The following is a 14,402-nucleotide window of genomic DNA, read 5'->3' on the forward strand; positions in this document are numbered from 1 at the left end:
GGCCAGGTGGCAGCCAGAGAGGCTCAGTAGAGACTCATTGACTGCAATAAGTGGCTGTAATCACATTTATTAGCTTGACAAGGCAGATGTGAATTATTTTCTATGCCAAAATAGCCATGTATTAGCCCACATTAGATGCCACAAGGAAATAAGAACCAATGACTAGAAATATTAGGCATGTTCTCCCCTGAAGCTACTGATGTGGGAAGGGCAGGCAATGAGGCCCCAGGCATCGTATATGGATAGGAGGTGTGCCATTTTCCTGCTCTGCTCAGCCCCTGCTGTGCCTGTGGCCTCAACTGGAGGTGCTGCTCCTGATGGCCTTTATCATCCACCCTGAAGAGTACCTAGGGCACTTGCAATCCATGCATTTCAGGTCCTGACAGGTTCCAAATGTTGGCTCAGGGGCCATGTCACTCCAGACCTTGGACCTTACACAGCTCCACAATAGATGTGATACATGCTGCACACGGTATGTCCAAGGCATCGGTGCAGGCGTGGGTGCAGTCTCTCGGGCTAGCTGTCATACCAGTCGAGGAAGAGCAAGGAGAAGGAACACATCACGAGGAAGAAGAGGATCCACACTCGGAAGCCAGCATTGTTCTTGATGGCCTGGCAGGAGGAGCACAGGTGTTAGCACCACCCTGGACCGGTTTTAGATACCCTATACCATGCTCTCCTTGGATAGGCAGCTTAAGGAGGAACAAAAGCCACTGTGCAGGGAGACTGGACAGAGAACAAATGCCTTGCATTTCATTTTAAACATCACATTTATCTCTATGGTGGGTAGGTGGGAATGCATGCTATGATGTATGTGGGGGTCGGGTCAGAGGCAAATTTATTTAGAGTTAATTCTCTGCTTGTACCATGTGTATTTCAGGAAGTAAAATCAGGTTATCCTGCTCGGCAGCAAACACTTTCATCTAGTGAACCATCTTGCTTGCCCTGCCTTTCATCCTCTTTTGTCCGGCAGAGTCTAACCTCCCAGGACTCAATTCCCCAGGGATTACTCACTTCTGAAGCAGAGCTCAGGTTTCCCAGTGATGCCAGCCTGCGGTGACACAGGGACAACCAAGGGGTCTGGGCTTTAGGACTGTCAGCTCACAAGGCTAGGTGCTCATTGACAGTTTCCCGGCTCCTTGTCCTTAGTGGGCTCATCCCTGGCTTCAGACTATCCTGGCCCTACCTGGATGTTCTCCCACCCACACTGTCCTTGAAAGGATGGAAATGACTTTCTCTGGAGAATGAGCTGGAGATAAGCCAGCAGGTCTTATGAACACATCCTCTTAGGCTGGCCCCTGAGCACTATGCAGGGTGAGAATCAGGCTGCTGGGATGCAGTGCTAGATCAGACACGAGAGTCCTGGGTACCCACCTCTCGTATATCTTCATTGCCTTCTTTAATGTTTTCAGTTGCCCCCACGACTAACTGGTGAATGCTGTCAATCTCGGTTTCCTGTAGAAGGAAAGATTATCACGTAAACTCAGCCACTCCTTCCTCCACCAAGAAGATATCCTTCTGCAAGTAGTTGCTACCATGTTCCAAGGTCTAGAGGTCTACACAGTCTGGGAGCCCTCACCTGAGAAGTGGGCATCATCCAACATAAAGAAAGGGAAACTTAGGGCTCAGAGATGTTTACTAACTTACAGAAGGTCACACAGCATCTGAGTTGCAGGGCTATCTGGCTCAGCCTCTGGGGCAGCTCCTGCTGTGGCAGCTGACTTCCTGTGGTAGAAGACTTGAGTACCAGGGCCTAAGAGATTAGAATTCTCTTTCCTGTATGTAGGATGAGGCTCTTGTCAGGTTGTACAGCCCACACTGTCTGCTACCTATCACCCTTCATGTGTCACCCATCAAGTGACAAGGACAAATATGAACTGGTGATTCTAGACTGGCCACCTTTACCAAGGGCTCTCCTCCAGTATCCCAGTTACTCTTATAAGGTCTAGAAGCCAGCTTTAAAATGTTACAGGCTTTGAAACACTCTAGCCACCCAAACAGCATGTTTTAGCACACTGCTAAACGGGGTAAGAGTTGGAGCAAATATGAATTGCTGGCCACAAATGTCCTGTGGAGATGCTGAGAGAACTTGGAAATGGGGGATGCTGGTCTGGGTTCAGAAGACCGTGCTATAGGAGACCGTACTACACCAGCCATGTGGCACTATATTAGTCCTTGCTGAGGGGAAGGGAGGCAGGCCCTAGTGTGAGCTTTTAGGGAGAAACTGGTAAAATGCTGCAGAATGAAAAGCAGGCTTCAACCACCCAGATCCCAGCAGTGACAGCACTGGACCAAGGCACGTGGGTAATGACACGGTGGTGGAGAATATCAGAATAGGAGCTGAGGGGTTTGCCATAAACATCCTTCAATACTGACATAAATAAATAAGGTTTTCCAGGCATCGGCAGTCTAAGTCTAAGGGACACCAACCTCCTAGAGCACTACACTTGCCCTCAGGCAGCTCTCTTCTCTCTCAGGGGGGCTGTTTGCCTGGACCTCTGGGGAAGCCCCTGCTGTGGGGGAAGGCTGAGTACTGGAGGCTAAGAGATTATGATTCCCTTTCCTGTATGTGGCCAGTCAGGTTTGTCACTGGGGTAGCATACAGTGGATGTATTCACAGTGGCATGTGTGGTGTTACTAAAGCAGGGCACTACCTGGCTTGGTCAGAGCCCCACTGAGAGGCCTGATTTGGGCCAGGTAGGGCACACTCTGTACTACATCTAGGGAATGGGGCTTAGGAGAAGTACTGGCCACAGCACACAGGGTGAGGTGTCCAGACTACAGCCTGATCACCCTGAAAAGCTGGGTGTTTCAGCCAATGTGACTCTCCTCAAACAAAGATGCTTGCTTTGATGGCTTCCTTTGTCATGCACCTGACATGGCCATCAAGCTGAGGTTTTACACAAGCCTGTCTCCAGGCTAAGTGGCCTTCATACACAGGGCTTAGGTTTTAAGATACCTGTGAAGAGTATCTTAATTTTAGGATCTTGTATTCCCAACTGCTGTTAGCTTCTACTTCATCCACGCTGACTCAAGTCTGTTGTGAGCTTCAGGCAGTTTTGTGAGTGAGCCAACAGCCCAGAGAGAGGGGTTTTTCAGTCTTAGGCTCACCTGGAAGCAATCCTACCCCCTCTCAGCCTACTACTGGAGGCAGCATGGACTGGCTGAGAGACTAATTTCTGGAGCACAGTGGACTGAAAAGCAGCTCTCCATTATGCACTGGGCAGGGCTCTTCTGTGCTTACCTGTGAACCTAACAGCAGTCCCGCAATTTCATTCCTTTCTACAGATGCGGAGTGCAGGTGTGGAGGGGCTGCCTGCCTCCCAGTCCTGGAGTGTGCCCTCCCACTACCACCAAATGCTCTAGCTCACAAGGGTCACTCTGCTCTTAAGCTGGGCCCCACACAGAGCCCTCAGATGTACCCCATAAGGTTGCTGTGGTGTGACAGGAAGCTATGCCTGGGACCAATGAGTGGTGGGACTGGCTAACAAAACATGATGCTGTCTAATCTGCATCACTCAGATGCTTCTGGAAGGCGACTCTGAGCTCTCAGACAGTTCTAAGCCAAAACTCAAAATTGCTGGGCCTCTGGGTCTTTTTACCTGTTGCAAAACCTTTTCAGTGAATATCTCTTGGAGTCTGGAAATTTCAACGACTTTCCCTTCGATTTGCCTTTAAAAAAGAAATCAACAAGTGACATGTTAGCTCCTGATAATCTAAGATGGATGGTACATATTCCTAAAAAAAACAAAACAAAACAAAACAAAACAAAACAAAACAAAAAACACCCTTAAGGTGATGGCAAAGGAGGATAGGAAGCCATGCCAGATAGGGAGAGGAGCTGGGCAGGCCCGGCAAGTCCTCTGCATAGTAGAAAACTGAAAGGCATGGTCACCTTCTCCACTACATCTGGAAGGACAATTGCTTTGAGAAGCGCCACAGGAGTATGTCTGTGCACCTGTCCATCCCCCTGCTTCAGGGATGTACAGATCCTCCACAGTGTCACCATGGGAGAGTGCAGGCACCTGAGCAGACAGATTAATGTGCTCAAGGTCACCAAGGCTGCCGACATGAGGTTCTGAGGAGACTCTGGCCTACTCCCTGGAACAAATAAAGTTACTTTCCATAAAAAGAAAAAAAAAAAAAAAAAAAAAAGAATGGTCACCTGGAAAGCCCATCTTCAAAGCAGTAAATTTCCCTCTCAAGCTAGCTCCTTACGGCAAGAAAATGCTCCCATTCAGTGTGTGAGCATCCCATCTGGCTTAGCAACTATGCACTTGTCCAACCTGAAACACTGGGTGAGCCCTTTTCCTGCTTCCTGAAGCTTGGGCACTCTGGGTGGGCTGGGGCTGTGAGGGTCTGAAAGGAGAAGCTGGCCCAGGCTGAAATTACTCCAGCAGAGCTGGTGATAAGTCAGTGACAGGAGTAGAAAGGTGGGAGTGGTATAGGGAGCTGGGATTCCCTGTAGAATTCCCTGGGAAAGGCGGGCAGGCAGGCAACATGGAAGGAGCACTCTCAAGCCTTGAGGAAGGAACAGCAAGGTGGGTGGGCACAGGCAGATTGAGGATGGGCAGAAGGAGGCCTTGGAGAGAGACGCCTCTGAGACAAAATACCTCTGGGGCTGTCCTAGGGATCACCCCTGCCCTGAATAGGTTCCCAGGCTGGGAGGGGCTGCAGCCTGAATAGAAAGCTGTGCAAAGACCCAGCTGTGCTTGCACAGCACTGCAACAGTCCTGTGGCACACAGGCCCTAGAAGTTCACTGGAGGCTATAGACAAGTGGGTGTGAGCCTGGTCACCTGGAAGCAGGCACTACTGGAGCAAAGCACCCTTTACAAGGCCCCTACTGCATTTACTGCCTCACCACCCGAGCAACCCTGTGCTGGTACGTATGGTCCCATATTTGGGGTGATCTGCTTTAGCAACCGCTCTTTCTGCATGCTGCAGTACCCACAAGCCTGGTAGAGCAGCCAGTCTCCTCTCACAGGCCTAGCCAGCCCTGTCCTGTTAAATGTGGAAAAAGCTCCCAGGGTCTAGGAAAGCTGTTGTCAAGCCATTAGTATATACACACCTCACTTCATCAAACAAGCTGTTCATTTCACCAATGAGTCGCTGATTTTCTTGTTCAAACTGCAAAGAAGCATACATACTCAGAATGACATGAGATGGAGCTCAAGAAAGGGGTGACAAGGAACCTTTGACCTTCCACCCACCTTCTAAGGATCGCTGCCTAGTCCCTTTGGCCAGTACAGGGCGTTGTTAGAAGATTGTCTTAAAAATACTGTACTCTAGGAAGAAAACTGCCTAGAGGTATGCACCATTATCCTTTTTAGAATAAGCCCAAGTCTGCTTCATATTGATTTGTCTGTCCTAAAATTCTTTCTGGTGTGAAGTCCAGATCCTGGATGCACCTGAGCAGGAGGCTCTGAAAAGAACTCAGGCTACATGGCTGCCAGTGTTGAGCTCGGTACCCTACTGCCCATGAAACCAGTGGACTAGCTCCCTGTTGGCTCTACCTGGCCCAGCAGAAGAGGTTTAAAGCACATGCCCTCTGTGATCCAGCACTTCCCACCTCTGTGATGGCAGCCTCTGCCATTACGACAGAGCACAGGTACATGTCACATTCCCCTATCTCTTCTGACTGGCTGGGGACTCCAGCACAGGTATCATGTTAAGGCCTGGCCACAGAGAAGATGGGAACTTTCTCTGGAGTTCCCCTGCATGCAGCTTCATGGTGACATTTCTTAACTTGTTCAGGGACCTTCTCTCAAGGGACAGAACCACCCTTCTTTAGTCCCTGAGCCCTGCACAAACCCTGCTGCTCATCAGAACACTGAGAGGCCTCACTCTACCCTAGACTCATCAGATCAGAAACTGGAAATGGAGGAGGGATGGCGATGCTTTAGGAGGGTCAAAGGTGGGGCGGTTCCCAACAGGACCACTTGAACAAAAGTGGGCTGCTTTACAGACTGTGGCTCTTTCCATTAGGCTTCTCACAGACCATGTAAGGGAATAAAACCTTCACTCTGAGTCTGCAAGCATCAGCTGTTAATTGTCTGCTGCGCAATAAAGTTAGGAGGCCAGGATTTCCTGAACATGTATAATTACCTCAGCTGTGGGTGCTAATTTATATGCACCACTTCCCTCAGGTATGCTCAGGATTGTTTTCCAGGGCCCCATTTTCTCTCTTTTCCCTCTAATTATAAAATAATAAATCTTGTCTTTAGATACTTTGAAACTGTTCCTAAATGCAACTATCTGTCTAGGTGACTCATTCCTGGACTGGTGCCTGGGAACAAAGCTTTTTGGTTTCCTCCAGTTTGGCCATGGGGTTCAGGGCTACGCTGCCTAGAAAGACTAAGAAAAGCCTTAGCAGCTGTCACTTCTGAAGGCATCACAGCAGCTCCAGCCATCAGGCAAAGGCACAGGTCCTGGTTCTGGTTTACCTGACTTCAGGGGTTCTGTATGCCACCTCAGAAATACTACCCAGCCTCTCAAGGAAGGGAAGGAAATGTCTTAAGCCATCCCATGTGGCAAGGGGTGGAGACAGTGCTCAGAAGCTTCGGTGGAGAGCAGCCTCCACTACAGGGCAGGTTAAAATGAAACAGTTAATGAAAACAAAGCAACAACTTCCAAAACACTGTTTCTTTAAGTCAGTAGTTCTCAACCTTCCTAATGCTGTGACCCTTTAATATAGTTCCTCCTATTGTGGTGATCCCAAGCCATTAAATTATTTTGTTGCTACTTCATAACAAGTTTTGCTACTGTTATGAATTGTAATGTAAATGTTTGTGTTTTCTGATGGTCTTAGGCAACCCTGTGAAAGGGCTGTTCAACCCCCAAAGGAGTGAAGACCCACAGCTGAGAACCACTGCCCTCAGCATGTGCAAGGTCAGCACTTACTGAAGTCTAACAGGGCTCAGGCATGGACATTCACTGGCACTGGTTTCAGAGCAGTTTTCTGAATGGCAAGCCTGCCTCAAAGGTTGGGAGGGAGAGGTAGTTGGCCATGTACCTCATGGGTAAGGAAGCCAGGTGTAAGTGCTCATGAAAATGGTTGGGTGGTCCTAGCTAGTCAGCAGCTTCTTGATGGTCATCAGTTTCTTTGCGGACAGCTGTGAGCATTATCCTTCCCTGACCCTGAGGCGTGAAGTCACAGCTGGAATCCCAGCTCCTTCACCTTTGAAGCTCCATGTCTTTGGGCAGGTGAGTAATTCCATTGCTGTCCTTTGGCCTTTTGTCACCAAATTGGGAACAGTAAGATGATTAAGACAGTGAGATCATTAAAACATGTATGCTGTCTACTTAAATACTCTCTAGGAGACAGATTCCAGACAGGTAAAAAGTGGACAGATGCTGTAAGGTCCTTTCACCTCAGATTCAATGGGGCAGCTGTGGACCTTCGCTGTTTCACTCTGTGAGGCTCTGGAAAATTCATGAATAGTCTCTTCTAGGGTCAGTCTGACTGTGTGGCCATGTTGCCTCCTCACATAAGTAGGGATTTGGTCAGGCACAGGGCTGAACCACAGCCTTGGTCTCTGTGGTCAACACTACAGCAGGATATGCTCAGAGATACAATGTGACCACAGTCTAAAAGATACTTACCAATTCATGTACTATGTTTAGATATGAATTCTCTCCTGAAAATGCTCATACTGAATGAAGAGTTGGTTTCTGGCTGGCACATCCAGCCATTGAGAGATTACTGGATCATTAAGGCTCTGGCCTAGTCATTCAGTGACTGATTAAGAATGATAAAAGGAAGTAGGTCATCAAGGGCATGTCCTTGGCGTAGGCTCTTTCCCACCATGCCCTTCCGCCATGATGCTGTCTCGAAGACAAGAGCAATTAGAACCATGGACCACAGCCTGCAGCCTCTGAAACTGAGCACTCAGGTAAAGCTTTCCTATCTTAGGTAGCTTATCTCAGGCATTTGTCATAGTGAGGAATGGCTAACAAGCAGCAGTGTTCTTTTTTTTCTTTACAGGCTTATTCATATCCCAGGCTGGCTCATACCTCTCTGTAGTCAGGATCTCCTGCCTTCACCTCCCAAGTGTTCAGATTACAGCTGTGCCCCCCACTGGTTTCTCAGCATCACCTAAGGATCTCGGGCTTGAGATCTAGGTGACTATAGATCCATGTGTTTCATAGCTGAGCACACAGCGGGGCCTGAGATACTCTCTCCTGGATAAGGCTAAGTAACACAACACAGGTGGGTGCTCGGGGCAGCCATGATGCAAATGCAGTGTGCTAAGCAAACAGCTCCCTTTACCATCTTACTCTGATACTGGTAAGCTAGACTTTCTAGCGGAGCTCTAACCTGTTTTAAAGTGACAGGGCTTCTAATCTGTTTTAAAGGACACAGTCCATTAGTAATAACTTTCTATAGAAATCCTGCTTTCAATCTACCCCTCTTTTGCTCAGTTTTATTTAAAAAAAAAAAAAAAAGTCACTACTGCCAAATGCCCCTGGGTAGAAAATAAGTCAGGATGGAAGTACTCTCATCTCAAGTTGTCCAGAGAAGGTAAGTGAGGACTCAGGACTCAGACTCTCCCAACACCTATGTTCCTGATGTGTGAATTGCTACAGTATAAAAGCTATGCCAGCTGGCTGCCTGGGTTCCATAAGCTGCCTCAGGAAACCTACTATAGATACATTAAAAAAATGTAAGAAAGAGGTCACACTCATGTCTTTCAAAGTCACATCAATGAACACATCAATAAATAAAGGTGACTTTACTAGAGTAAAATGAATGGGACACATAAAAGTAATGTGGTCCCTTAAAGAGAGCAATCTTCTTGATGCTTGACATTAGAAGACAACCGAGTTTCACTCAGCCTGCCATAAAACCTCTGCTAACTCAGGGTCCCATCCACCTGTACCATGACTTACACCTGGAGAGTGACTGTGCATACCAAATAACATTCTATAATACCTAGGAATCGTTTCCTTGTCTAAAATAATAATTTAAATTGCCATTTTTGGGCTTAATTCATTATTTCTCCCTGAGGGAATGTTCCAAACCTCATTATGAGCTATGACCACACTTTGCTAAACGACTTTTCAATGTTAAACCAATAATATAGTATTTCTTCCCCTTCATTTTCAGGATTGGACCTTTAAATTTGGGCTAGTTAGACTTTACAATATGACACTCGGCGATTACTCCCCAAAAAGAAGGTCATTAGCTGAACATTAAGTAGTCTGTTATAAAAAGTTCATGATGACTTCCTGTTCCACCCACTGCAGCAACACAAGAGAAACTAGGAAGCACTGCAGACACTGATTATGTTACCTACACTGCAGGCTAAACTGTCAGCCTTTCAGGGAAATGGTCTCGCTGGGACAGGAGGACATGGAAGATGGCACCAACAGTCCTGGGAGGCAGCCTCATCCTGACACTCGTCTTCAGCTGTGTGGCAGGAGTAGGCCATGTGAGTCATGCACAGGGCCTCCCTGGCTGTGCTGAGCAACTCTCAACTGTGACTCCCTACCGTTCTGCACGGTGTCTATTCTGAGCAGCTTGATGCACATCGAGGCTCATTTGCTTCCCAAGTTATACAGACAATTAGTAATAGGAGGAGGACTCACAGCTGACTGCCTGGTCCCTGAGCTCTTGTTCTCCATCATCTCAGAAGGACTTTGCCATGAGATGGCAGACACCCTGCTGTCTGCTTCTTCAGGCCTCCCTTCCACACAACTAGTGGCTTCTAAGTCATGTGCCTGCAAAGGTTAATAGACCTTTGGGGCTCATCACTGCTCCAGGAGAAAGGCAGAGTCCTCTGGCAATCCCCTCTGAGTATTCTGGCTATTTCCTTTATGAAGAATGACAGAATATAAAGGAGTGCTGCCTAACACAAATTTACATTCTGCTCACTCTTGACAAATGTGTCTTTTCTCAATGAAGAGACGGAGCAGTATACATTATCATCTCTAGCAAATCTGCAACATTTAAGGCAATATAACTCATCGTTTCCACTAGCAGAGTTACTACATATAAGCTTATGACAAATAGAATGATTTTAAGAGACTCTTGCCATTATTTGTTGTCAGAAGGGAATGCAATCCAGCTGTGTTGAAACTCATTTGTCGTTTTCTGCATCTCAGCCTGACTCTAATATAGCATTCCCAGGGAACACTTAATGGCCCTCTTTCTTGTCCCTGTACACAGTGTTTCTAGAGGACTTCTCTAAACCCATGTTTCATACTCCAACCCTAAGATGGCTCTAGCCTAAGCCCTAAACCCTATCACAGTCCACACCTTCCACCATGTCCACGGCTTCCAAGATGTCTGAAATGGAATACATCACCTCCTGTTCCCTGCTCCCCAATGCCCAGCTCCATGTTTGCTCTTCTCCTGCCCCCTCAGAAACCTCTCAAATATCTGGTCTTCTCACACCTATACTTCAAGGGATAGCTCTCCATTATGCTTGCCCTAGGAGGCAGGCTTATTGCCCTTGAGAGAAGCAGGAGGGCACAGAGGTACCAGATGAAGGCAGTTGTAAGCTAAAATTGGCTGTGAGTCAAGCCCATTCTTTGGTCTTGAGGCAGTTGCTACTTGGGTTTCCTCCATGCTGGTTTTCACCTGTTTAATGCTACTTTCTGGAAGAAAAACTTTGTTTCAGCTTTTTCTTTCAAGCAAGGAGAAGCAGGGAATCTGGGGAATAAGAAGCTCTGGGCTGGGCAGCTGACACTGAGGGAAGCAGGCCGTCCATACCATTCTCAAGAACCGGTAGCATTTATGCTACGTTCATCACTTGCTTACCTACCTAGCAGCTACTCCCAATCACTGGCCAGGGACTGAGGCAAAGACAGTGAGCCAAGACTCCGCTCACATGGTGCTAGCATAGTAGAGAAGGGGACAGAATAAAGTAGGGCACTGGGGCAGTTGGCTGGTCAGAGGACTCCAAGAGGCTACACTGGAGACAAGATAGGAGTCAGACAGGACTGGGCTGAAGAGGTCCTTCCAGGGCAATAGCCAGCATCACAAACAATTTTCCTGAAAGGCTGAGGGCTAAGCCAGGGCCCTAGCCCAGGTCAGAAGGGCTTCTGTTTAACACTGCTCCTCCTATCTTCAGAGGCTGGGTACCCAGCTCCACTCTTATCAGTAGAGAGTTGCTGGCAAGGCCTTTTTCTCCTGCACTTTGCTAAGGACAGAGGACGTGGTGAATACTGCAGGCCTGAAGAAGGTCCAGGGAGATGAGTCCTAAAATGCTGACTGTCAATGGCTGCACAGTAAGGAGGCTGCCATTTGGGAAGCTATTACCAAAACTTTGTCCCTTGAAACAACTCAGAGATGACAAATGATAGCACTTAACACAAGAGACAGGTCACCAAGAGGTTTTCACTGTCCTGATGGTTGATCCTGCCATCCTTCAGTCATTCTTTCCTCTCGTTCCTACAACACCAGACACACAACTGAATTTAAGCACCTTCTTGGTAAATATAAAAGACTCATTTAATCCGGATGCCCACTATGCTGCTGGTGAAGACACTTAGCAAGACCATCCAAGCTAACTTCTGTTTTAACTATGCTACTATGTATTATTGAAAGCCTAACAGGAAGTAGAATATTAAGTGGGTAGGTGTATATAAAAATGTGCTTATACTTTTAAAGCTCAGTATCAAATCAGGAAAAGGACATTCACACAACCGCCCACCCACTGAAAGTCTCAGGGCAGGGAGCTGAAAGGAAGCAGTTAGCATTACCATCTGTATCTCTTCTGGAGACAACTCATCTTCACCCTTGCCATCGCCCCAGGCTCCCAGGTCAGGCTGTGATTCAGCTAAAGACTTCTCTGTTAAGAAACAAAACATTAAAGTGGGCAAGGATAGGAAGCCAGCTACTTATTCAATAGGCAGCGGAAGAAAAAGGCACATGAGGACAGCAAAAGGAGGGGAGTTCTCTAGCGTGGTCCATATTGAACTGTTAGCTAACGTGCTGCAGCGGCTCCACATCCCAGTCCGCACAGTGTTAAGTCTTTCTCCAGGCAACCACACACCCTAGAACACTTTAATCTACAAAAGTACCCTAAAATATTTTAGTTTTGAAAACCTTTTGTTGGTGCAAGGCAAGCACAAAATGGCCCCTCAATAGCACAGGTGCTTACAAAGAACTGTTGCCCGGCATGATGGGTACAGTCTGCACATGGATGTAGGGCTGGCTGGGAGGAGGTAAGGACTGTTAAGTGAAGACTGTAACAAGTCTGTCCGCAAAGGTGACTCTAGTTTTGTGTCTTAGGTCACTGGGTTCCATCACTGTGTTGCCAGGGACTCAAAGGCAAATGTTGCATCCTATTCTTTTCTCCTCAGCCTCAATTATTTTCTCCTGAGCTTAGCCCTGTGAGGTGGCGAGAGTTCAGGAGGATTTGATTGGGAAAGCACAGCACACCATCACAGTCTGAAGAAAGCAGATCGAGTCCTCCCTGTGTGACAGGCACAGCTACTATTAGAAACACATCTTCCCAAACAGTCACCACATCTCAGTTCAGATGAAACAGAGCTATAGACACGAAAAGACATTCCTAGCACAAAGCATGCTCAGGCAGAGTGGCCTTGTTCTGAGGCAACACTCAGGGTGTGACATGTATTCTCACCCATCACACTAACACCCCCACCCTCCTGACATGCCCTTTGTCTCCTACTTGGCTTCAGTATGGTCATTTCAGACTGTTTTTAGAGAAGTTCTCTTCTCCACAGGTGGTTCAATAGGGTGCCACCTGAAGCCCTCCTGACCCGGGCCTCAGGACTCAGCCAGAAGCACAGTGCTCATAGTAAACCGAACCGACCGCTCAGATCTAGGTGCCTGCATTATAGGCCTTTGTGGTCTGACCTCAGGCAGCCTCTGCAACCCTATTTCCTACCACTTGTGCTCTTCACTGACCCCAGGGGCTTGGTTATTACACTCTACATGGGCCTCAATCATTTCTGGCCTTCAGATGTTTTTCTTTTTCTAACTATCCCTTCTGCCTAGAACTTTCTAAGCTTTTTTTTTCTTTCGTTTTTCTTTTTTTTTAGGGGGGTGAGGTGGGGTACGGTAGGGCGGGGCTATCTCTTTCTGACGTCCCCAGAGCCTCTGCCTGAACTCTGTCCCCACTTCTGTTTTCCCTAGGACACTACTCATTCTCTTCCAGGAGCTGGAATCCTATGCTCCATGGCTACAGTGAGCTTCACGGGGGGAAGAACCATGACTCACTTGAGAAACATATCCGAACACCCAGAAACCAAGATGGGAAACAACTTACCACAGAGACATAAAGAACACAGCCTTGCCAGACAAAATGTTAAAAAAAAAAAAAAGACTTTAATGCTGGGGGGTGGCAGGACAACCAGGAGCAGAAGCAAAACTTGCCAACTAAATGAGCAAGTGCCAAATGGCAGAGGGAATATGACATGCAAGAGACCATCCCTTGCCTAGAACCATTACACCTTGTTCTTTGCCAGAGCAGGCTTGTCTAGTGACATCTCAGTTTCAAGAGGAAGTAAACACTGAAAGGCAAAGTAAGCAAAGGACACATCCACACGGGCCAGGCTTGAAAACTGTCACTTGCAGAAAGCCTAGCAGATGTCTATACACAGAAGAAACATTTCTACTGCCATGGATGAAAGGGCAGACACACAACCATGTGAAGGAGAGCAGCTGACTGTAGGGGAAGATTTTCCCTGTTAACACCAAGGAAAACAGACAGCACACATGGAAGTTGGGTGAAGGCCTCTCTGTGGCCAGCCTGGTGTGCTTCTCCTCATCCCTCCCTTCAGAGGTGCATCCAGGCTATGGTTCCACACTGTCTATTTCCCAGGCTCCCCCAAGCTCCTAGCCCTGAGCTTTTCCTACTCACCCCAACATCAACACCCTGTTTCTACCTGCACACTCAGCAGGCACCACAGGCCCAATACCTGTAGGCCAGCATGTGGACTCCCTTCCCCAGTCCTGCTGCTAGATTGTACCTGGAGCTGCACTCACCTAGGCAGCAATGCCCCTTCCACCAGTGCTTCAGCCTCACGGCTTGAAGTTACCAAGTGCTCCTGACACACACACTCACAGTCACTACCCAGTAACTGACGTCAGAGTCCAAAATGTGACCTGAGCACTCTTCCCTCTGCTCTATGTGGGTGTGGCTGTGTATGTGGGGCGGTCCCAGGAGCAGATGTCTTGTGTCTGGGTTGCAGCAAGAGGTTACTGTGCAGCTTGCCAGCTTCCACACCACCTCTCGGCAGTTTCAGGGCTTTTCAGATGTAAGCCACACCACGGTGCACTCCAGCTTTGGAATGCCTAGTGGATTCCTGCCAGGCTGGGGTCTAAAGACAAACTCTGCCTCAGCATGTGGGCTGTACGGGTATGCCTCTCCACTTCTGCCCTACACCACGTTGTCTTTTCCATGCTGGTCCCTCTGCAGGTGTGGGG

The 14,402-nt window shown here is 47.9% G+C and overlaps 1 protein-coding gene across 2 annotated transcripts in view; it reads right to left on the reverse strand.

Annotated features, from left to right (window-relative positions):
- Positions 1 to 51: 51 nt before the first annotated feature.
- Positions 52 to 14,402, reverse strand: part of Stx18 (syntaxin 18) — a 95,725-nt gene continuing 81,374 nt past the window's right edge. For both annotated transcript variants that reach the window (XM_021649640.2, XM_060365404.1), the window contains 5 exons: positions 11,708 to 11,796; positions 5,070 to 5,128; positions 3,603 to 3,672; positions 1,375 to 1,455; positions 52 to 612 (listed from right to left, as the gene is read on the reverse strand). In XM_021649640.2, the coding sequence (XP_021505315.1) occupies positions 517 to 612; positions 1,375 to 1,455; positions 3,603 to 3,672; positions 5,070 to 5,128; positions 11,708 to 11,796 (395 nt within the window). In that variant the 3' untranslated portion in view covers positions 52 to 516. The remainder of the gene's footprint in view (positions 613 to 1,374; positions 1,456 to 3,602; positions 3,673 to 5,069; positions 5,129 to 11,707; positions 11,797 to 14,402) is intronic.

The sequence above is a fragment of the Meriones unguiculatus genome, chromosome 12 (genome assembly GCF_030254825.1).
Source record: "Meriones unguiculatus strain TT.TT164.6M chromosome 12, Bangor_MerUng_6.1, whole genome shotgun sequence".
Lineage (NCBI taxonomy): Eukaryota > Metazoa > Chordata > Mammalia > Rodentia > Muridae > Meriones > Meriones unguiculatus.